The sequence below is a fragment of the Podarcis bocagei genome (assembly GCF_964188305.1).
Source record: "Podarcis bocagei genome assembly, chromosome: 2".
NCBI lineage: Eukaryota > Metazoa > Chordata > Lepidosauria > Squamata > Lacertidae > Podarcis > Podarcis bocagei.
The window spans coordinates 62,889,221-62,911,896 of NC_138126.1; the positions used below are offsets into that span (position 1 = coordinate 62,889,221).

Consider the following 22,676-nt stretch of genomic DNA (forward strand, 5'->3'; position numbering starts at 1 on the left):
CCCTGCTCCTGCCAACCTAGCAGTTCGAAAGCACATCAAAGTGCAAGTAGATAAATAGGTACCACTCCAGCAGGAAGGTAAACAGTGTTTCCATGTGCTGCTCTGGTTCGCCAGAAGCGGCTTAGCCATGCTGGCCAATAAAGCGAGGTGAGTGCCGCAACCCCAGAGTCGGTCACGACTGGACCTAATGGTCAGGGGTCCCTTTACCCTTTACCTTTACTGCACATGATGCACAATAAACACAGTCCTGAGTAAAGGACAACGTCTTGTCCAGAGAATGCCTCTCATTCCAGAGAAAGTCTAGATCTTGCATTACAACATAATATATTTCAACCCCTCTGAAAGCCGTGCCCCAGGAAACAGAAAGAAAGCAACAAATATTTCCAAACTTGCTTCCTTCCAAATCACATTTGGAGTCATGGGGAAGTAATGATGGGGTCACCCACACAAATCCAAGATGATGTTCACTGTCATAGGGTGATACATCTACCAGTGTCTTGGTTAGTGAGGGAAGATCCACAGCATGCTCTGGGATCCTATTCTATCACCCCTGAAACTTTGCTCCTCCTTCCACTTGTCCCCCAAAGAGGCACATTCCACAAATTTGAGAATTATTTATAGAAAGCACCATGTATATTGGGCAGCAGGCACCCTCAGAGGACCGGGCCTCCTGGAGCATGCCTGGAGCAGATAAATTGAAAATGCCCTTGAGCAACAGCAAACTGCCTGTCTCATGTGCGATTCCCAGATGGGCTATATTTGGTTTGTGTGCATGCACAGACATAGAGTCATTTGAATTAAACTATTTTCAGTAGATTTCCTAAGAAAAGCTCTGCTGAATCAGACCTTTTGTCTGTTCTGAACTTTCTGCCACTAAAGAGCTAAAGAGCCCAAGACCCAAATGTTGTAATCTTTCCTTATTTGGGAGTTTCTCCATCCTCCTGGTCACTTAGGTTGCCTGTTTCTACACAATCATCCCAGACTAGCAAGAGGCATTCTCAGGCTTCAAGGACTCATTCCAGCCAAGCAAAAGTACTTGGGTGGGAAGGAGGGCCAGTGAAGGCGTAGGGAGAGCTACGAGGGCCACATACAGAAGCCTAGAAGAGCTGCATTTAGCCATGGGGCCTAAAGTTCCTCACCCAAACAGATGCAACCCAGGACTGGCCTGTGCATGCAGGATCCGGCTGGGCTCTCAGTTCCTCCTGTCAACTTGTGTAGGTAAAGCAAGCAGGCTGCCATATTTGATATCACCAAGGCAGGCAAGTTCCCTACACTGGTGGGCTCAGTCTCCACAGACAAGCGGCCCCTAGTGGGTTACTGCAGCGTGTGCTGCAATGTCCAGTCCCCTGCAACATGATGTAGACTGCAGGGGTCAGCAAACTGTTTCAGTAAGGGGCCGGTCCACTGTCCCTCAGACCTTGTGGGGGGCCAGACTATATTTTGAAATAAAAAAATGAACAAATTCCTATGCCCCACAACTAACCTAGAGATGAATTTTAAATAAAAGCACACATTCTACTCATGTAAAAACATGCTGATTCCTGGACTGTCTGCAGGCTGGATTTAGAAGGCGATTGGGCCGGATCCGGCCCCCAGGCCTTAGTTTGCCTACCCATGATGTAGAGCAAGCATTTCTAGAACACCGATGCTCCTCCAGCCTGCCTAGAACAAAGCCCCCATCCCATCCTGCCCGCCCTTTTTGTTTTACATTCTGTCTGGCAATGCTGTGATAAGGAGAGGCGCTCCCCAAGGTTTCAGCTGGTACATCTGCCCCAACTTCACTTCTAGAAGAGGAACAGCAGGGAAGAGCGATGAAAAGAGGGTGTTCAACATCTCCTACATTACGGGGGACAGTCTTCTGTTTGAGGGCATCCTCTGCTAGAAAGGTCATCAGGTCTAGGCCTGGTTGAAAGACAAAAGAACCCCAAGATGGCATGTGGGTGGGTGTGGTGCCCACGGGATGGGATGGGGCAGGGCACGCCAGAATCCCAGAGCCCGAGCCATGTTCTGCACCTGTGTCCAGCAGGCCCGTGTTGCTTTTTCGGGCAGCATGGAGCCTGCAGGTGCCTGAGCCACTGTGTCACTCCCAGGAGAGCTGTGTAGCTCGGGCGCGCTGCAGGCTCCATGGTAAGTGCTACTCCCCGCGGTGTGGTGCCCAGTGTGCCCCACCCCCTGCACTATGCCTCTGGACAGGCACAATCACCGCAAACACAGAAGTGGCACAAAGGGGGCAAAAATAGCCCTAAAGAAGCACAAAAATGGCACAAAACAGTGCTTAGGAACCCCACAAGCCTTTGCATCAAGGCCTGTGGGGAGCTTGAGCAAGGTTTGGAGGGAGCGATTGTGGCGTTCATTTGCAGGCTTTTTCAATTGTGTTCTCATTACACAATTGCACTTAAATGCGTGGTGCCTCGGAACGTCACCCCTGCGTAAATGGGGAGTCGCCTGTATTGTATTTCTATTCAAATTATACTAAATTATTTCTAAATTTGCTTCCCTATAAAACTATTAGAACACGGTTTTTAAAAATGCAAATCAGCACCTGCCTTTGTCCTCTCTTTCATTGATGCGCAAGAAAGATGCTTCACTGGTATCAGTCCCAGGTGCTTTGTGCTCAAGTGAGAGAGATCCCCTCCGCCCATATCCCCTTGTCTCCTTAATGCTGCATGTGTCCGCAGGCCACATGCAAAAGGCTGAGGGAGGGGCTTCTGCTAAATGGGGAGAAATGAATGCGCTGCAGCAGCAGAGGCCTCACCCCTCCAGGATGGTATAATTGTTGCCCACCTGGGGAGTAAGACCCACTCACGCTTCTGGCAGTGAACTGCCTGCTGCCCAATAAGAATGTGAGGGGTGGAGTGGGGTGGGGTGTTAAGAGGCGGAGAGGGAGAAATAGTGAAATTAAAGCAGCAGTAGCAGCATATCAATGAGCCATCAGGGCTTGTGTGAAGGGGCCTCCATGGAAACCGTCTCCAAGATACCACCCTCTCTTCCATCTCTGGCGGGGTATAGCCATTCCCTCCATCCTTTGCCAATCAGCCAGCAGAAATCAGAACCAAAGGCTTTCACACCCTAGCCGAGAGCACATGGGGGTTCTGTTCTCTTCGCAACCTCATTTCGAGACCTCATGCGAAGGGGGAAGGAAGGAGCACGGAGAATTGGTCCAGGTTGTGTGGGCGAAGAGACCGAAAGGGGGGGAGACTCCCTCAGCTTATCAAAGCAACCAGCATCTCTGTGTCACCATGGCAACCACGCTGCCATCCAGCTGGGACACAGTTCATATGAGGAGGAAGGAGGTGATTTACAGGGGAGGCTGGGTGGTGGGGGTGGGTGGGAGGGAGGGGGGAGGTATTCGCTGGCAGCTGGCCCCAAATGCTGCTCCTCCTGTGCGCACCCACCGCCACCCTCTCATGGCAAATTGGGAGGTGCCTTCCCTGCCCGGCCTTTCCACAGCTTACAGTGGGGGTTTGCTGAGTTGTGTCTCTTCCTGGGCATCATGTGCTCCATTTGCTGACCTGCCAAATTCTTTGGCTGTTTGCATTCCAGTAAAGGCCGGGGCGCCATATGACCTCGGTTCCTTGGGCCAGAATCCTGCTAGAGTCAGAAGGGGAACTCCGCCGGCAGGAGGAAGGATGCTGGTTGCCGGGAATTGCAGGTGGGCAGAGGGCTCTTGCATGCAAGGACAGGGTGCTGGTCTAGATGGGCCTGTTGGCCTCATCCAGCAGGCCTGACACATGTTCTCAGTTCCCAACATGAACTGGTTGCCTTTACTCCCTGGCCCCAAACCAGGGGCCCCACAGCTGCATCTCATCACAATATTGGCTTTAGCAGAAGTTGCTTACACCATCGGTTTATCTCTTTGTTTCTCTGTGATAAGTCTAGTCCTTTGATATCGGAGGAGGGAGCAAGGCTGCCATCAGCACCTGGCATCCTGCCAGGGTCTAGCAGCCTGGTAAGGCCTCTTCCTGATTACTGCTTATGAGCCCTCGCCTTAAAGATTATCAGGCTCAGCACCAAGCACCTGAATACAGTCACCTTTTTAGTTTTCCACAACACCCTCAACCTATTAGGAGGTGTGAGGAGGGGTGGGGAACTTCAGGCCTGTGGGCCAAACGCAGCCCTCTAGGCCTCTCCTTCTGCACCCCCAGTGTGTTTTTTGCCTGGCAGAGATGTGTCCTTGTGTGCTGGTAACACCTCCTGCTTGCCTGGACGGAGAATAAAGTCGGATGTGTTTACTTTTGTAGTTTCCACACAATAAACTGCCTACTGCTGGCATGTAGGCCTTGGAGGGGTCCACAGAAAAGAATGCAGCTCTTGGGCTGCCTGCCGCAACCAGGCAAGGCCCCCACCTCTAACCCACTGACAGAAGAGACACCCCACCAGATGATACTTTGTTCACAGAATATGACTGCCTTCGACTGAGGGGAGTGAACAGTTGCCAAGGGAGGCTGGAGCTCTGCCCCGAACCTCCCCATCTCATGTTCACACGCATTTTGGCTAGATCAAGGGAGTAAGCAGAGGGTGGGTGTGTAACAGGATGAAGGGGCATACAACTATGCATGCTGTGGAGAAAGAGCTTCTCCATCTTTCGTAATATTAGAACTTGGGGCCACCCAATGAAGCAGAAGGGTAGGCGGCTCAGGTAGACAAAAGCAAAGTTCTGATTCACACAGCGCACAGGTAAACTGTGGGATTCACGGTATGTGGTGACAACCACCAACTTTGAAGGGGGATTAGACAAATTGTGGCCTGATTCAGTAATGTTGAAACTACAAGCCTGCCTTCTTACTCCTTTTCCCCAATCACTGTGCACGATGCTGCCATGTTCCTTGGAGTAAGCTTTGGCCCTCCCTGAGACTTTCCCCATTGATTACATCTGGTCTTGTACCTGGGCTGATGTTGCGTCTTTATTTTGCCATAGTAAGAATAGAGGATGCTCAGCATTTTTATTTCATGACTCGGGGAGGGTTACTGTGACACGGGTGGTGCTGTGGTCTAAACTACTGAGCCTCTTGGGCTTGCCGATCAGAAGGTCAGCGGTTCAAAACCCTGCAATGGAGTGTGCTCCCATTGCTCTGTCCCAACTCCTGCCAACCTATCAGTTCGAAAGCACACCAGTGCAAGTAGATAAATAGGTATCGCTGCTGTGGGAAAGTAAACGGCGTTCCCATGTGCTCTGGCTTCCAAGACGGTGTTCTGTTGCGCCAGAAGTGGTTTAGTCATGCTGGCCACATAACCTGGAAAGCTGTCTGTGGACAAACGTCAGCTCCCATAGTCACCTTTGACTGGACTTATCCATCCAAGGGTCCTTTACTTTTTACTGTGACCAAACTGGAAAAAACATGACATCTGTTGTTTGACTGTACCTTCAGCCAAATTGATGGGGGGGAGAGGAAGAATACTATTCTTAAACTCATACTACATGTATATTAAGGGGGTGTTGGAAAAGAAACCTACAGAAAAAGAAACCCAATTCTTAAGCTTTTTCTACACATCTATGGAGCTGGATGAAAGAGGACACCCATGGATTTCAAAAAACTGGGAGGGAATATTTGCCTATGGGTCTTTTTAGCCTTCCAAAGCCATCAGCATTTCATAGCATTATAAGCAGATTTTTATTACTGGCTATTGCTGCCTTTCGAACAGCAAATGGTTAGACAGTTCATCTGTGTGCTGAAAGCACCCACGTCAGCTAAAAGTAAGCTGCTGTTGGTTCTTAGAATAGCATATTTTTACCCAAACAACCTGAAGGGACACTCAAATGTTTGGATGAGATTAAATGAGAATGATGCTATAAACAGTATTGCAATTGATTTGCCAAAGGATTTTTTTTTAAGAGGCAAGAGAAGAGACTTGGGGACTGTCGTGCCAATGCTATGCTGTTCAATACAGCTATGATGCTCTGATATAAAGGTCATCTCTTGAAACAAAGGACGTCTGGTAACTATGGCTTATGCAGACATGGAGTCACATGAAGCATACACTGAATTTATTTATCTATCTGTCTCATTCCGACAGGCGGGGGCCATGGCTTTCTGATATAGAGCAGTGTTCTTCAACCTTGGGTGCCTATTTGTTGTTGGACTCCAACTCCCATCACCCCCAGATAGCTGAGCCAATGGCCAGGGACGATGGGAGTTGTAGTCCAACAACATCTGGGCACCCAAGGTTGAAGGACACTCCTGTAGAGTACATGCTTTTCACACAGATGATCCCAGGTTGAACTCCTGGCTTCTCCAGGAGTCAGATAGCAGGTGATGGAAGAAGTAATCTGCCTGGAGAAGACCCTAGAGAGCCATTGCTAGTCAAAGTAAACACATACTGAGCTGGAAGGACAAGCAGAGAGACCTTATATAGAGGGAGCTTCTTATGCCTGCCCTTCCTCTAAGGCAGGGGTTTTCAACAAGTGTGCCTTGAATGATTGTCAGGGATGCCACAGGAAACATTGGCCTCTGTCCTTCTTTCCTTCCACCCCTCCTCTGATGCCCTCTCACGTCTCTGCCTCCCAAAGGCTTGCAAAGCTGGTCATTACAGCAGCCCTGGCCTCAAGCTCAGCAGGCGAATGGTGCCTCTGGGGCTGGCCAGGGGGTGCTGGTTGCAAGGAGCTGAGGTGGCCTTGGAGTTAAGCAAGCAAGCGGATGAGGGAGCCCAGCCAGCCCTTGCTGTTGGAAATGGACAGACTAGTGGCAGGCAGGGTGGGCAGGCACTGGCCTTTCTTGTGCTTGCTGTGTGCAGCGCCTGCCTGGAAGCTGAGTGCCCAGTGCTGAAGGGGAGCCTTTCCGCCAGGCAGGCCCAGCAGCGCCCACTGCTGCCTCCCAAGGCAAGGTGCTGGCCTCACATTCACCTTTGGCCAGTCTCCGTTGGGCCAGTAAGGCTGGGGCCATCCTCTTCCTAAGCCCCTGTGGGTCACTGTGAGGAGGCACCTCTCTTTGGGGCGGCAGCTCAGAGACCAGGGGCGGCAGCAGCTCAAAGGACTCCCAAGGAGAGGGGAGGAGTCTGAGGGAACACTCCACAAGGGAGGGTGCTCAAAAAAGAGCAAGAGACCACCAGCTCTGCAGGGGTGACATCACTGGGCTCCTGAGCCCCACAGGGGTGCTGCAGAAAGAATGTAGTTGGTCAAGGGAGCCGTGGACTCAAAAAGGTTGAAAACCTCTGCTCTAAGGCAGAGCTGGATAACCTTTTTTGGCTCTATGGGGCTGCCCACCTGTCAATTGTATGTCATTGGGTTATTTGGTGCTTTGGAGCATCCAAGTCAGGATTTCACCTTGGAAGCAGCAACATGTAGCTAATTCTCTACCCCTCTTTTTGTTTTAGCAGGGATTTAAAGGCAAACCCCTTCACTCAGCCATGCAGGGGCAACCGCTCAACCATTGCAGAATTAAACCCTATCCTTCTGCTTATCAGTTAGTGTCAATGAGTGGTATCTGCTGATTGACTTGGCACCCAAATGGAACCCTTGGTGTGTCAAGAATGGTCAGAAATTCCACAGCTCTGCTCTAAGGAGCTCATGCAGCCTATATGTGAGCTATCTGGTGTTATCCTCATTAATGAATTTGTGGAGACACTGCAGACCAAGTAAGGATGATTGGCTACAGGCCATCCAATGAGCTGCTTGGCTGGATATGGATCTGAACCCAGGTCTCCTTTATCCAAGCCCAGCACTCAACCCCCTATACTACCACACTGGTTTTCACTTTATACCCTCATATAACAAGAATTTCAGAAACAGAAGAGACTATACAAGCCTTGCCAACCCTGGAATCCTCCAGATGTTCTGGACTACAACTCCCATCAGTCACTGTGGCTTGAGCTGATGTCAATTGTAGTCTAAAACATCTGGACGGCGCCAGGATTGGCAAGGCTGAACTACACTGTTCTGTCATTTATCACCATATTATTCTAAGCAAGTTGGGGTTGGCTACTTTTTTAAAAAATATATATATATTTATTGCTTTTAAACCTTACAAAAAAGAGAAAAGAAAAAAGAAGAGAAAAGAAGAAGCAAAAGAAAAAAACAATACAGTACAATATATAAACAATACACAACACAACATTAACACATTAAACAAAACAAAAACAAAAACAGTTCAAAAAACACACATCATACCATCTCAATATCCTCTCTTTCATTCCCTTGTTTCATCGACCTCCTCTCACCTCCCTTTTTGTATTCCATTTCTATTAATTATTTCAGCAAATCCTTTCCATCTTTCTCTATTTTCTGTCATATGATTATCTTAACATATTTTAACCTTATTTTCCATTAATACTATAATACTTATTTATGCTTAATTCCTTAAAACATTTCTACTAAAGCCGTATAATTCCCTTCCAACATTTTTCTAACACTCATTAATTTTACATTATTTCCATATATAGATTTTAAACTTTTTCCAATATTCTTCCACCGTCTCTTCTCCCTGGTCTCGGATTCTGCCAGTCATTTCCGTCAATTCCATATAGTCCATCAACCTGGTGATCTTCTGTTCGAGGATCTTAACTCTTTTCCAAGTCCCTTCTGCAGGTCTTCTTCATATTTATACATGCATTTTACTTTGTCTTCTCCTGATCTTGTTCTTACAGTGGTGCCTCGCAAGACGAAATTAATCCGTTCCGCGAGTCTCTTCGTCTTGCGGTTTTTTCACCTTGCGAAGCACGGCTATTAGCGGCTTAGCAGCTATTAACGGCTTAGCGGCTTTAAGAAAAAGGAAACAAACTTGCAAGAACTCGCAAGACGTTTCGTCTTGCGAAGCAAGCCCATAGGGAAATTCGTCTTGCGGAACGACTCAAAAAACGGAAAACTCTTTCGTCAAAGTAGATCCCTGTATTGATTCCTGAATGGTTTCTGTATTAATATTCACTTTTTGTCCCAAATTAGTCACTTTTTGTTCCAAGTTATCAATTTTTATAATCATCACATCCGTCTTCTTATGGAGCTGTTCCAGTGAGTCATTAATCTTACATAATGCAACCACTAAGGCTTCTTCTGTCAACATTCTTAACGATCCAAGGTCAATCCCAGATTCTCACAGTCTTATCTTGCAGCTGGAAATTTCCCCAGCTCAGCTCATGTAACAATTTCAAATGCTTCCTCTAGGGGGAAACAATTTCTATTTGTATCAATCCTTTTAAGCACAGTTCAAGCAATAAAGTTACCTTTACTCCTTTTTAAACGCAGAAGGAGCCAATGGAAACAATGTATTTCTCTTCTTTAACTTACTGTCAACAAATGATCTATTCACAGTCAATGAGCATATCCAAAACTTCAGTCTTACTAGCAGCCCGTTTCCAGGTTCAGAGCGGTGGTAATTTGACTTTCTTCACTCTCTCCTGCAGGCTTACGTGGTCTAAAATTCCCCCCCTCTTCTCCTGCTTCCAAGGGGGGTTTGATGATTTTAGCCGATGGAAGTTTAATCCTTTATGAAAAGCTTTCCAAGACTTTAGCTTGCAGCCTCTTTGCTTTCAGTCTATTTACAAAAGGGGAAGGCGGACTTCCTGTTTGAAACCTTCCCCGTTTCGGTGCCAAATTAAGACGTTTAAAAATCCAATTTTCCATTCTACTCACGGGTAGTTGTTTTAAGATCAAATTGTCCACAGGAAAAAGTCAGCGCTCTCCGGCAACAGCAATGCGGCTTCACTCCGTGAAAGAAGCAGTCAATTCGAAGCACCGCGCCAGTCACCCCACGTCGCTCCAGATCCCCGAAACCGGGTTTCCCCGTGAGTAGGGGAGGTGCAAAAGGTGCCAGCCGAATCCCACATTCACAGGCTTCTCCCGCCTGTGATTTTTTTGTGGGTCCCCGCCTTCGCCGTGGCGGCCAGACCCTAATTTCCACGGAGCAGATTCCTCCCGGTCAGAGGAAATCCGCCATTGCCGGAGGCACCAACCCGGAAGTTCCTGGGGTTGGCTACTGTTTATCCACCTCAGGGGTTAAATAGGATAACCTTCCATATACCACACTGACAATGGAGGCTGATGCCCATTGAGATGGGTAGGGCAAAGGACAGGTGGTCAACAGTAGATGGAACCAGAGCTTTGGGTCTGGTTGAGACCAGACTGAGATTAGTGGGGCAAAGCCCTATTCACTCTTATGGACCAGCCTCTACTGTACACGAAGTTTCTTGGAAGAAAAGTGGGACACAAAACCTTGATAAATTATACAACTGTCAGCAATTTTTTTTAAAAAAACAAACAACCCCTTTCTGTTTTCTAAACAGAAAGTGCCCTAATTTTGCATGTCTCTTTGACTAGATCCTGTGCCAGAATGTCAATAGTCTGCCTTCTGGAAACTTTACCAGCTTCCTGCGTAGTACAAAGTGTGGAGCATCTGCAATGGGGACATGGAGAGCAGAGACCCAATATGATTTGCCTGCCCAGTGCATTCCTTTAAATCAGAGGTGGGGAACCTTCTTCTGATGAAGGTTCATTGGGTCACATGAAAAGTCAAACAGGGGCCACAGCCAATGGTGGGCAGAGCCATCATCAAGAGCGGGTGGGGTCTGCAGGAAGGCATAGCACCCTTTTTGTACCACCCTATTTCCACTCTACCTTTCCCAAAGTGGAAGCAATGCCAGGGTTTTTATGCCATGGGGGGCGGACAGATGGATGGTGTGCTGGAGAACAGAAGAGGAGCTTCAGGAGGCAGAAGGGCTGGAGGATGCTGAAGGCTGCCTGAAATCAGGGCAAGGACCACACGCCATCCCCAGGAGTCTGGTTCCCTAACCCAGCTTTAAATGGTTTTGTCAGTTTCTCTCCTGCTTGTGATTACCGCTGCAAGTAAGTTCAGACCTGTCGGGGAAAAACCAGGAAATGCACCAGGAGCTATATAGCACTCTGGTTTGCCCTTCAACATTCCTGCATCTATATACCCAAGGCAAACCCTGCTACGCAGAAGGGTGATCAGCTTCTGCCATGGTGGTGATGGCTGATGAAAGCAGGAACTGATGAATGGTTCATCAGCAGAACATTTTAAAATGTTAGACCCAAAACAAAGGCGGCATATGTGTGCACACAGCACTTGGCTCTGCTTCATCTAGCAAAACCACCCCATCACTGGGATACTGGGTTTTGTAAACTCTGGGTACGAGAGCATAATGTGCATTCTGCACATATGCAAAATTTGCCAGCAAGCTGCTTTTTAAGAATAACAAAAGATTCTAGCTCTCATGATTGCAGACATGCGTTTGGAATGACGTCGGCAGAGTCTGATATTCATAGTCAGGCTGCACTTCTGATGATTAGTGGTGTGTGCAGGATATCAAAATGGCGCCACCTACCTCCTTGCGCTCTGCCCACCCGCTCCAAGCCCCCTGTTTCCCCTTCTCTCAGATCCCTCCTTCCCACTTCTGTTTTCTGCCACCCGAGCTCTTGCCCGAGGACTCTAAATCCTTTTCAGAACTTGCTCATTGCAGAAGGGGAACTATGCAAAATAGAAGAATGTAAATAGTTTGATTTGCATAATTTATTTTCCAAGCAATATAATTTATACCTCCTTGGTATCAAGCGCACATAGCACCATCCACCGCAAGACGCTGCGAAGCAATTTAGGGCAAAACTACCCACTGCAAGGCAAACACCATGGTCTCTGCCCTTTAACATTCATTTTCAGGAGGTAAAGGCATTTTCAGGGAATAATTGGTAGGGGCTGACTACCATTTCCAGCCAACATCACTGCTCCATTGCAAACTGGTGTTTCAGTGCCAACTCGGCGCGAGCCAGTTCTGCTCCTGCCCCCAACAGTCCCCCCCCCCGCTTTTCCCTCCACATCAGAGGCTAGAAAATCAGCTGGAAGAAAAACAACTCATCCTGCACCCCAGGGTATATATAGGGAGAAATTAGCATCTTCAGTTAGCGTTCGGCACCCCCACCCCCCAGCTGTTTCTCCCTTACAAATACAGTGGTTAAGTACTTAATTCATTCCGGAGGTCCGTTCTTAACCTGAAACTGTTCTTAACCTGAAGCACCACTTTAGCTAATGGGGCCTCCTGCTGCCGCCGGAGCACGATTTCTGTTCTCATCCTGAAGCAAAGTTCTTAACCCGAGGTACTATTTCTGGGTTAGCGGAGTCTGTACCCTGAAGTGTATGTAACCTGAAGTGTATGTAACCCGAGGTACCACTGTAGCTCCCTCTGTATTACCTTTGCAAATGCACATCTGAGAAACAGGTTTTTGTTGAAGTAATGTGTGGTGTCCGTAAGCTCCACCTTTGACCAGATTCACAGGGAAATCTCCAGGCGCAACCTATGTAGAGGGGGGCTATAGAAGACCTACCCCCAAACTGTAGCAACTGAACCATGGGGTGGCACCCTGTGGCTGCCTAGATGTTCCTGGACTCCAACTCTCATCAACCATGACCATTGGTGATTCTGACTGAGGTTGATGGGAGTTGGAGTCCTGGAACATTTGGAAGGCCCTCATGTTCCCCATCCATGATCCAAAGCCTTCAGACTTGGTGGGTCCTTCCCCCCCATCCAGGAACAAGCATGTGCTAGTGCTGCTGGAAAAGGCGCAACACCCCATTGCTCTTCTCCCCACCTTCAGTGAATGCACTAGAAGAGCTGCAGCAGCACCAACTAGCGCACTGGAAGGAGAATGTGCTGGCTAAGCATTTCTGTGTTTGGTGGGCACTGCCCCCAGCCCAAGCCAGGATAGAAGGGAAACAAGCTATGGACAATCCCTTCTCAGCCCCTCATGTATGAAGACAAGAAAATCTAATGAGTTAACCACTGGCAAGAGAACCTAACACACTTATGGCCCTCCTCTGCAAAGCTCATGCCTCCCTGGAAGAACTCTGGGGAGAGAGCTGTGGGTGGCACAGCAGGGGCAGGGACTGGCATGGAAAAGGAGCAACAAGGCTGCCCAAGGTGGGAATAGCAGAGGACTGAAGAAGAGGTGTCAACATATAAAGCAGCTTCATAGTGGGATGCTAAGCTTCTGGCTCACACCAAACCCAATTTATCCTGCAAGGGCCGTACAGCCACCATCCCCATAGTGGGAAGGCATGGTGCCATGCAGCACCCTTCCCATGGCTGGCTAGGCAAGGCAACAGCCACACTGCAGGGAGCCGGACACAGATAATGGCACAAATGAGATTGACTCTAATCCAAAAAGCCAAATCCGCTAATTGGCAGCTCAGGACCAGGCTCTTTCCGGGAATGTAGCTGCAGCTGCTTTCGGAGAAGACCTTGTGATCAGGCACACCTCTGGGCCCAGCAAGCGGCAAAGGCAGGATGTGAACTCGAGTCCCCTTGGTGGGCACATGTCTTACTGGCCCAGGCCACGCAGGCGCTGAGGCAGCGCCAGCAAACATGCCAGGATACACAAAGCCAGCTCCAGAAGGTGGCAAGATGGGAAATATGCCAGGGACTGGAGGCCAACAAGGGCTGAGGAAGCTAGGAAAAGGCAACGAGGATGTCCTTGATTTCCTGTATAATAGCTGTCCTGTATAGTTATATCTCACTGGTTAAGGAACTATAGGGGTATTCTAATGCTCAGGAACCTCTAGCATCCTAATGGGGGTCCTGCGGATATTCAGCCAGGGTCAATAGCAAGTGAGAAAGTGGCTGAGGGGTTCTTACCTAGATTTATATGGCTTAGGAGCTGGGGACCACGTCAATCTGTGCTCAGGGTTTATCGGCATGAATTATTCTGTCCCTGGAGAATTCATTAGCTCGCATGCACATTGCTGATTCCTCTTGGAATCTGGACACACTCCCTGTGAAAGCAGGTTCCTTAGGGAAATTACGTGATTGCGGTTCCAGGGCTCACGGAAGGTCCAACACTGCGAAAGACAGTCCATGGCAATCTGGGGGGGGGGGGCAACTCACCTTCCTCACAGCCCATTGAGAAGAGAAAAGAACACCTTCAACCTCAGCCTGGGCCATATTATTTCATGTTGGCTTCCAGCTTACAAATGAGATATATATAGCCCGCAAATTATACTATATATTACACGCACAAACATGGAATCAAAAGCCAGAGATTAGTTGGGCGGAATGTCCTCGCAGCCGTGAAGTCGCTGCCGTTTTGAAGGTAACAATGAGGCTGAACCAACATAGGCAGCTAAACACCGACAAAGAGCACGTCGACGCATGTGGCATTGCAGAACGAAGAAACAACGGACGGGGGCTGGCAGGGCAGCTCGGGGTGGGAGCGCATCAGAAAGCAAGAGGATTTAGGGGCTTTCCAGACAATGTGGTTTTCAGAAGGGTAACGAGTTCTGCTTACTAATTTACTGGGCTCCTGCCAGATGATGTCGCCCCAGCGAGAGTATCTCTTACTGAAAGTAGGGAAGAATTGTGGTTCCCCAGAACTCAACCCACTCAGCTCAACTGCTATGGATATGAGATTCTTTTCCCAGGGAAGCACACCGACTGCACTGGAAAGTACTGTGTGTTTTGGAGTAGCGGGGGAAGTGATTAGTTACCGCCCATGACATGATCTATTGCACTTCTCATTATATGCTGGACTCCTCACTGTGTACTTGTGTCATCCTCCAAAACACAAACGAGAAAACCCAACCCTGTTATCCAGGCAGTAACCCAGTTTGGAAAGGTGGATTAAATGAGTTATTTCCTTATCCAGGAAATCTCAGTGCCAACAAAGACATCTAGGGGCAGAAGGGCTGGCCTAACAACCCACACGCTTTACCTTGGCTGAAATGTGTATTGGAGGAGAAAGATTAGCACACAGTGAGGCAAACAGTTTAGAAACTAAAATTTGACAGAAGTGGAAACAGCAGGAAATACCAACGGTGGAGGAGTGGAGATCAAAGTTGCTAGACTACGCGGAGCTGGATAAATTGACAGGAAAAGTCAGGTATATAAGAGACCAAAAGTTCATCAAGGATTGAGGAAAGTATGTAGACTATCTGGAATATATTAGTGAGGGACAAACAACGCTAATGGGATTCAGAGACGCACTGTGAAAGATTAAGAGTTATTGTGCAAAGAAAATAGGAGACAGAGAAATGTATAATGACAATATAAGCTAGGAAATGCGTAACTTTAATTATTACTACGAATGATTTACGGACAAGCTGAAGGAAGTCTTGAAAGGGATGGTTATGTAAATTGTTGATGTAAAAACTACAATTTTATGTATTCTTTCTTTTTCTTTTCTTCGCTATTCTTTTCTTTGTGCGCTATTCTCTTTCGTTTATTTGTGTGCTAGCTTGCTTTTATTTTCTTATGGAACAAATCAATTAAAAAAAATGGATAGAAACTAAAATTTGATAGAACCATCAAAACTTCAGAAGAATGGACAAAGCAGAAGGGTTGTGCTGGAACAAAGAGAAGGCATTAGCTTTTTAGGACAGAGCCTAGTGTTTGAACTGGGCTTACTTTCTAAAAATGGCATTACTCAGTTCTGCTTTCTAGAAATGGTCTCACCAAGCTGGTATCTGGCCTAGTGTTCTGTCTAGCAACAGTAAACATTCATTTTTGAAACTTTGGGGGAGGGGGGACTGCCATGGGCTTATCAATTTTGGAGGGCCTTACTACCTAGCAGTTCGAAAGCACGTCAAAGTGCAAGTAGATAAGTAGGTACCACTCCAGCAGGAAGGTAAACGGCGTTTCCGTGCACTGCTCTGGTTCGCCAGAAACAGCTTAGTCATGCTGGCCACATGACCCAGAAGCTGTAGGCTGGCTCCCTCGGCCAGTAAAGCGAGATGAGCACCGCAACCCCAGCGTCGGTCACGACTGAACCTAATGGTCAGGGATCCCTTTACCTTTACTACTTACAGAACTGGGGTCCCTTGCTTGCCCCTCTAAGTAAGGGGTTTTTCTTGACACAGGAAAGCAGAAACCAGCTCACAGGAGTTTGAGGACAAGCTGCCAAAGGACCATGAGACATCCTCAGAGCCCAAGCAAGAACACTTGGTATTCTATTTTTTAAAAACAAATTACTTGTTTTATAATTTACTTTTTTATTTTTTTCACTTCTACAGATGCAAAACGCCCTGTGCCAATGCAGCAGGGAGTGCTTGCTATACTTTTACAGTCTGGGAGGAAGGAAACAGGAAACCTGCATCCCTTCTCTCCTCTCCATTGCAGACATTGCCCACCATTTCCAGCTGAATGGTTTTGTCTTTTTATTTAACCCCCCCCCTTCTCACTTTAAGATATGACTACTGCACACTGCCTCTGCTTAGGGCTGAAATGCATGTGCACCCTTATGTGCGGTGTTTTTTTTTTTTTTTAAAAAAAGCAAATAAAAATAGAAAGAGCCACAAATAGACTTTCTGGAATCTAACGAAGTGTCTATATCCTCGGCAGCGGGGTTTGTCATGCTATAGCAGCAGCAGCATCAAGGATGGCCACAATGCTTCCACTAAGGAGATGGGGGCAGGGGAAGCAGTTAAAAAACAAAACAGTGAGGAAAAATGGCCTAAATCAGAAAAGCAAGTGGAGGGGAGGGGAAGAAGGAATCCAACAAAAAGTGAGTGGAAGTTTAGCTAATGTGTTTTTACGCATCTCTTCCTTTAGCAAGGAGCTTGGGGAATGTGCCCCTTCCTTCCCACTTTGGGCTGATGGCTAGAAGCCGGCCCAAGGTCACCTGGAAACAGTGTCAGAAACTCAGATAGATAAGCTAAGCACCAAATTGCACCTTAAATCTGGTGCAATGGAATGGTTGCTGCAATGGAATGTCTGTTCGCAAGGGGGCTGGACTAGATGACCCTTGGGATCCCTTCCAACACTACGATTCTATGATCTCGACTACATCTGCTTGACAGTAGCTTCTGCTCTTACAAGAATCTGCTCGTCCTGCTATGCAAGAAGGAGAAACACAAACAGTGGAAATGGAATTGACTGTGGACTAAGGCAGAGGATTTTAAACTGGCGCCCAGAAATCTCCACGTACTGCAGTTGCAACTGGACCCGCACCAGTAGCAAAATGCGCTTGGCGAATTTCGAACACGGCCTGGAAAGTATCGCAGTCAAGCGAAGATCTGGGTCTCCCAGGTCTCAGTGCAACACTCTAACCTTCCCACCACACTGCAAAATGTTGTGCTCCTGCCTGAGCTGTCCAGCTATGGCCTCTGGTGGAGAAGGGGGGCTGCTTTGCATTGGGCAGAGAAACCACATAACACAGTTGGTACCTTTGGAATGAATGGAGCGGATAACTGGTTAGCTATCTGCGTGAATCCAGAGCGGCTCTGTGTTCCCTTTTCCCAGGTGACCTTGTGGAGCAGCCAAGCCTAGCACTAAAAGCAGAGTCACCCACACTCACCTCAGTTCGAACAATGGGTAGCTAATTTTAGTAGTCTTTAGCCACTGCTAGTTTGCCCCCCCCACCCCCACCCCGCAGCATGCCCCAAGCTAGCAGCTGGAGTCAAACATTTCCAAGGGCACCTGCAGGCATCTGAACTTGAGCGGACAGCAAGAGATAGAGCCTTTCACAAATGACAGGGATGTCTGGCAGCCCTATCATGCGAATGGGGCAGAAAAGCTCTGAATTCCCTGTCTCCAAACCGAGCAATTAGGCTGCTAGCAGGGGCTGCATACAACTTCTCCCCGGAATATAATTGCTCCCCACGGGTGGGAATGGAAGGAGATCAGCAGCAGCTGTTTTCCTTTCACTAAACAGAGCCCCACTGAGGTCCTCCCAGCGGCACAACCCACCATTGCCACCAGCACGCGGCAGGTGAGCCCAGGCTTCTCTTCCCGCTATTTATTATTGTGTTTATACCCCACCTTTGCAAGGAGCCTAAGGTGATGTACATGGCTCTCCCTTATCATCCTTCACAACAACCCTCTGAGGTAGGTTAGGGCTTAAGAGTTGGTGGTTGGCCCTCCTATAAGGCCACCCAGTGAGCATCGTGGCCAAGTGGGGGATTCGAACCCTTGTCTCCTAGGTCCGAGCCCGACACTCTAACCACTACACCACCATGGCTGCCTTTTTTCTTGCACTCCCAGCCAGCTCTGTAGTTTGTAGTGCCAGGATCTTGTCCAATGATCCATGTGTTGATCCTCACTCCTCCTGCAGAGCTGGTGGGTTGCAGCATGCTTCTTAGTACGAGTGAAGCTGCAAGGCCTAACCCTCTGCTCTGGATCATCCCACCATGGGCTAGTCAAAGGGAGAGGAGTGTGGGGCAATGAGGGGCTGCCCAAGCCAGACATTCTGAAATGAGAGGTGGCAGCAGCAGAGAAGAACTTCCACCCAAGACCACCTGGATGCTTACTGACTCCAGAGTTTCCTAATGCCTGCAATGTGAAAGGGGGCATGAAATTCTCCTAAAAGGAGATAAATTACACCCACCCACACCCACTTAAGAGGGGGAGCTCACCTATTCCACGGCAGTCATCAATTTTACTTTTCTGTCTCCGAGTAAAAATAAACCACGCGTGCACACAATACTCAAAACATGACCAGCTTGTGTTTAAAGAGACACCCTCGCTACACCTTCTCCCACCAGGCCACAATTCCAAAAGGAAGCCTTCTGTACTTATGGCTTCTGGCTTATCCCAAGTGCCTGCAGTTAAGGGAGGGCTGAATGCACCAGGCAACAAAAATGTTTTCACCACCAACCAAGTATCCGTCCGCAGCCAGGGCCACTGCAAGCATCTGCTGCATAGCCCACCAAGAGCACCAGGTTTCTGCAGACAGAGCAGGAACAAGACACCAATCCCTGCTGCCTGCCCCCCACCCCCCAGCCCTAGAGTGGAAAGGGAGAGGAGCAGACCCCCCACCCCCAGCGCCACCCCCCTTGTGCAGCCCCTGGCCCATGCACATGTGTTTCTAATGCACCGCGAGCCCCAGGGAACCCGTGTGCAGAAAAACGGCACCGAATTCCTTTCTGATCGAGTAATGGGCCCCAGCAGCCTCCGCATGGGGGAGGGGCAGCTTGGACCACCAGACCCTCCGCAAAGGGGAGGGGGAGGGGGAGGGAGGAAAGAAGCACATGAAACCTCCTCCTTTTGTGGAAGGGGCAAGGCCGGAAAACAAAGCTTGGCCTGAGGATGGGGAGCGCATTTAGGGGTTCTCAGAGAAAGCAAGGACTAACTGTCATCAGGCGGATCGCAGCACTGGGTCTGTCCCACCCCCACCCCCAAGCGCGCAACTTGCTCTGGATTCCCCAGTATTAGGCCACAGCCTCTGCAGGCCTGCGCTCCAATGCGATCCGCACCTGCGCAACAGGGAGCATGCCTTACAAAGAGCACATGGGCTAATGTAATCCCAAGGCAATGGAAAACCAAAATGCGGGCAGGTACCTCTCATCCAAGGTCCACATCTAAGCACTGCCCCCCCCACACACTTCCCCCATTGTAGCCCAGGACCTCCCCCCTCCCTGCTAGCTCTCTGGGCGCCAGCTTCCAAGCAGGCCCACATGTGCCATCCCTACAGCTGGTGATTGCAGAAAGCACAATTCAGACGGGCTGCTTCCTCAAGGGCTGCCAGTGGCCTGGCCATTTCGCCACTGCCCTGGTGGGCCAGCCCTGTAGAAGGTCACAGGTGGATGGGAGGCAGCAGCGCCAGAGCCAGCCAGTACTTTCTACCCCACCCAGCGCAGAGAGGGAGAGAGGCCTTTGTCCTTCCTCCACCAGCTGTTTTTTTTCTGCCATGTTCAGCACTTTTGGTGGCTCTCAATCAGGAGTCGCGCCTGCCAGGTGACTGAATGGATGCCCCACAGCTCAGTAAGCAAGCGCTGCCTGTCTGGGGATTTACTGCTCCCCACAAAGGTAGGCAGGCTGTCTCACCCCAATGACCTTGAGCTACAGGAGCTGGCCAGGTGCCCCCCCTCCTCCACCCCCTACTGGATTTCTCTGGAGCCTGGATTTCTCAGACCACATGCGCTGGTGCATTGACAGCTGCTGGCCCACCAGGGTGGGGCTCCCCACATAAAGAAGTTATTGTTCAGCCCCACCCCTTCACCCCCAGCTGCCTCTCACAGCTCCTGCCAGGGAACATGACCCAGAAGAAGGGATGAGCAGGCTCCTTCACCCAGTTTCCTAGAAGCCCGGGCAGGGTTTCCTTTGTGCCGAAGTTCAAGCCCAGATTTCATTTTTAAGTGCCAGAGCTGAATCCTGGAACATGCCTCTGTGCATATGCCATGTGTCGTCCCTATGCCCTACTCGGCCCAACAACACATTTAGAGTGAAGCAGCATGGCTTTGGATTATTAGAAATTACGTAAAGGGCAAACGCAGGGCGGGGCTTTTTCATGCTATGTCTCTGCACGATCTGATCTTAGTTAGCCACTTTGATGGTCTGGAGATTTTTTATTCTCTAAAGCAGCAGAGCTCCCCGCCCCCATAAACTGCACCCTAGACCTACAGAGACCACCCACGCGCCACAGCTCTTGCGAGCTCAAGCCACGCTGGAGCTGGGGAAAACTCTCCCAGAAATGGGGAAGTGACTCACAGGGAGTCAGAAAACAGGGAGCCAGGAATCTCCACTTGCAAGACGGTTTTAAGGACAAGGTACTGGGGGTTCTTTTGCAATGCTTTAGAGAGAAGGAGTGGGACCCTGCACAAAGTTTGCCTTTGATATTTGCTACCTTCAAATCCTGTTCTCCCAACTCTAGGCTCAAATCCCAGTGGTCCCCTCTATACATTTCCTCAGCTGCATGGCTTCCCAAACCCCACCCAGTGACTTGGCCTGCTCCAAAAGGGCAGCCCAACCTTCCCTCTTCCATAGTCTACATCTCTCTGTCCCACTGAATACCCTCCCAACCCTCTCCTGCTGAGAGTTCAGCCTTCTTCTGCTCTGGCCCTCGCTGATGCAGTTGTCCTTTGTCTTTGCCATCAATTATTTTCACACGGAGAGATCTGGGCACAGCTAATGGATCAGAGGCCTGCCCTGGGCCCCCAAAGTGGGGACAGCCTCTAACCACGAAGAGAGAGAAAACACCTTGGAAGAGCACATGGCATGGGAGGGGGCGGGAAGCCCCTTCAACCCCACACCAGATGGAAGGGACTTTCTTTCTCTCCCAAGGCCAGCTTGATGCAAGCACTTCTGCTGCTCAGGAAGCAGGAGCAGACACAGCAAGGCCAGCCAGCAGAGACGGGATCCCGGTGGCAGGGTAGTTGAGTTGCAAAAATACACGCACACAGGTGCCAGGAATCTAGATTCAGGTAGGTAGCCGTGCTGGTCTGACGCAGTCAAAATAAATAAATAAAAATGTCCAGTAGCACTTTCGAGACCAACTAAGTTTGTTCTGAATAGAAGTTTTCGTGCGCATGCACACAATTTTTAAATTTATTTCAAGGTGCCGGGAAGGCAGAGAGAGACTCCAGTAGGAGGTAAGAACCAATTCGGTGTAGCGGTCAGAGAAGAAGCTGCCGACGTGGTCCTCCCAGATATTGCTCCAACTCTTGTCAGACTTGGCCAGCACAATCAATGGGCAGGAATGATGGCAGCAGAAGTCCAGCAACATCTGGGGGCACCACACTGACTCCCTGGGTAAGGACAGGACCAGGGAGCTCAGGATTGGAATCCCTGTCCAGCCACAAAGCTAGGCCATTGGGTCAGTCTGTCTCTCTCTCTCCTTCTCCCCACCTTCTCTTTAACCCACCTTATAGGGTTGTCGTGAGGATAAAATGGAGAAGGAAAACCAAGGATGCCACAGAAAGCTTTTTGGAGGAAGCATGGGATAAAATAGCCGGAATATGATAAAATAGAGATAGGTCGCACAACAGTGGAGCAGGGGGAAAGTCACAAAAAGGAATGATAATTATAGGAAGGGGGGAATCTGGGATCCATAGTAGGAGAGATTTTAGTAATATTTTCACAAGGGTTAGGAGGCTAGATTCTCTATCCAGTCTCTGGCCAGCCTGCAGCATAGTAATTTATATCCTGCATCTGTGGAGGCAATGGGGGTGGTTTAGCTTCTTCCTCTTCAGACTGACACAGGGCAGAGCACTAAAATCAGAGTACTGCTATAGAGCTCCCTGGCAGGAATATTTTTTGACTCGGATCCAAGATATGCTGAACCTCTAAACCTTTCTCTGCTCACTTGGAAGATCTCTTTCACAAGCCGCTCAGAAACTGGAGCTAGAGACTAAATAAGATATAAAAGGCTAGTAGACCAATTGCTAAACCGCTGGGGACATTTACTCCGCAGAATCTTATTGGCTGCAAGGCTAGATTCTCATCCTGGCAATTGCCAGACAGGCACCAGCTTTTCAGAAAGGATCAGATTCAGGTGAGTTGAGGGCAGCCCTCTGGTGAGCAGTTCACCAAGGGGGCACTAGGTTCCACTCAGGCTGGATTCCCTTTGTGCTCTCTTCTGCTTAAGACAAGAAAACATTGCCCAGGAGACAAATCCATTAGCACACCCAGAGCACTCAGCCCACTCAGAGCACTAGACACCACTGCAGAAGCGACCCCATTTTCCATTCAAGAGATCCCCTCTCCCCCGTTTGAGGCCCTGCCAGCAGTACTGATTATATTTCCCATCACCTGTGGCCGACATCTGCCGCTCACTGTCTATCATCCCACAATGACAGTCCATTGTCCTGGAGATTCGGGTGTCTCAGCATGGGTGCTACTAATTTTGCTTGGCTCTTCCTTCTCAATCTTCCCCAATAATCTCCTATGCACCATCATTGATAACCAAACCATTATTGTATTCCTATGGCCCTCCATACATTTTTGGCTCCAGATCCCATCTGCCCCAGCCAGCATTGCCATTATAGCCAGGGGTGATGGGAGTTGTAGTCCAACAACATCTGGAGGGCCAA

The 22,676-nt window shown here is 49.1% G+C and overlaps 1 protein-coding gene across 5 annotated transcripts in view; it reads right to left on the minus strand.

Moving 5' to 3' along the window:
- The window catches only part of DBN1 (drebrin 1), a 44,269-nt gene that overhangs the window by 18,008 nt on the left and 3,585 nt on the right, over positions 1-22,676 (minus strand). The window contains exon 1 of one of the 5 annotated variants that reach the window (XM_081185741.1): positions 3,456-3,477. The exons of 2 other annotated variants lie outside the window; for them this stretch is intronic. Coding sequence is in view for 1 of the 3 variants with exons in the window: in XM_081185743.1 (XP_081041869.1) it covers positions 2,543-2,685 (143 nt within the window). In the remaining 2 variants the exon portion in view is untranslated. Of the gene's footprint in view, positions 1-2,542; positions 2,787-3,455; positions 3,478-22,676 lie in introns of those variants that run through there. 2 more of the 5 variants (XM_081185743.1, XM_081185746.1) reach the window with 2 other exon arrangements.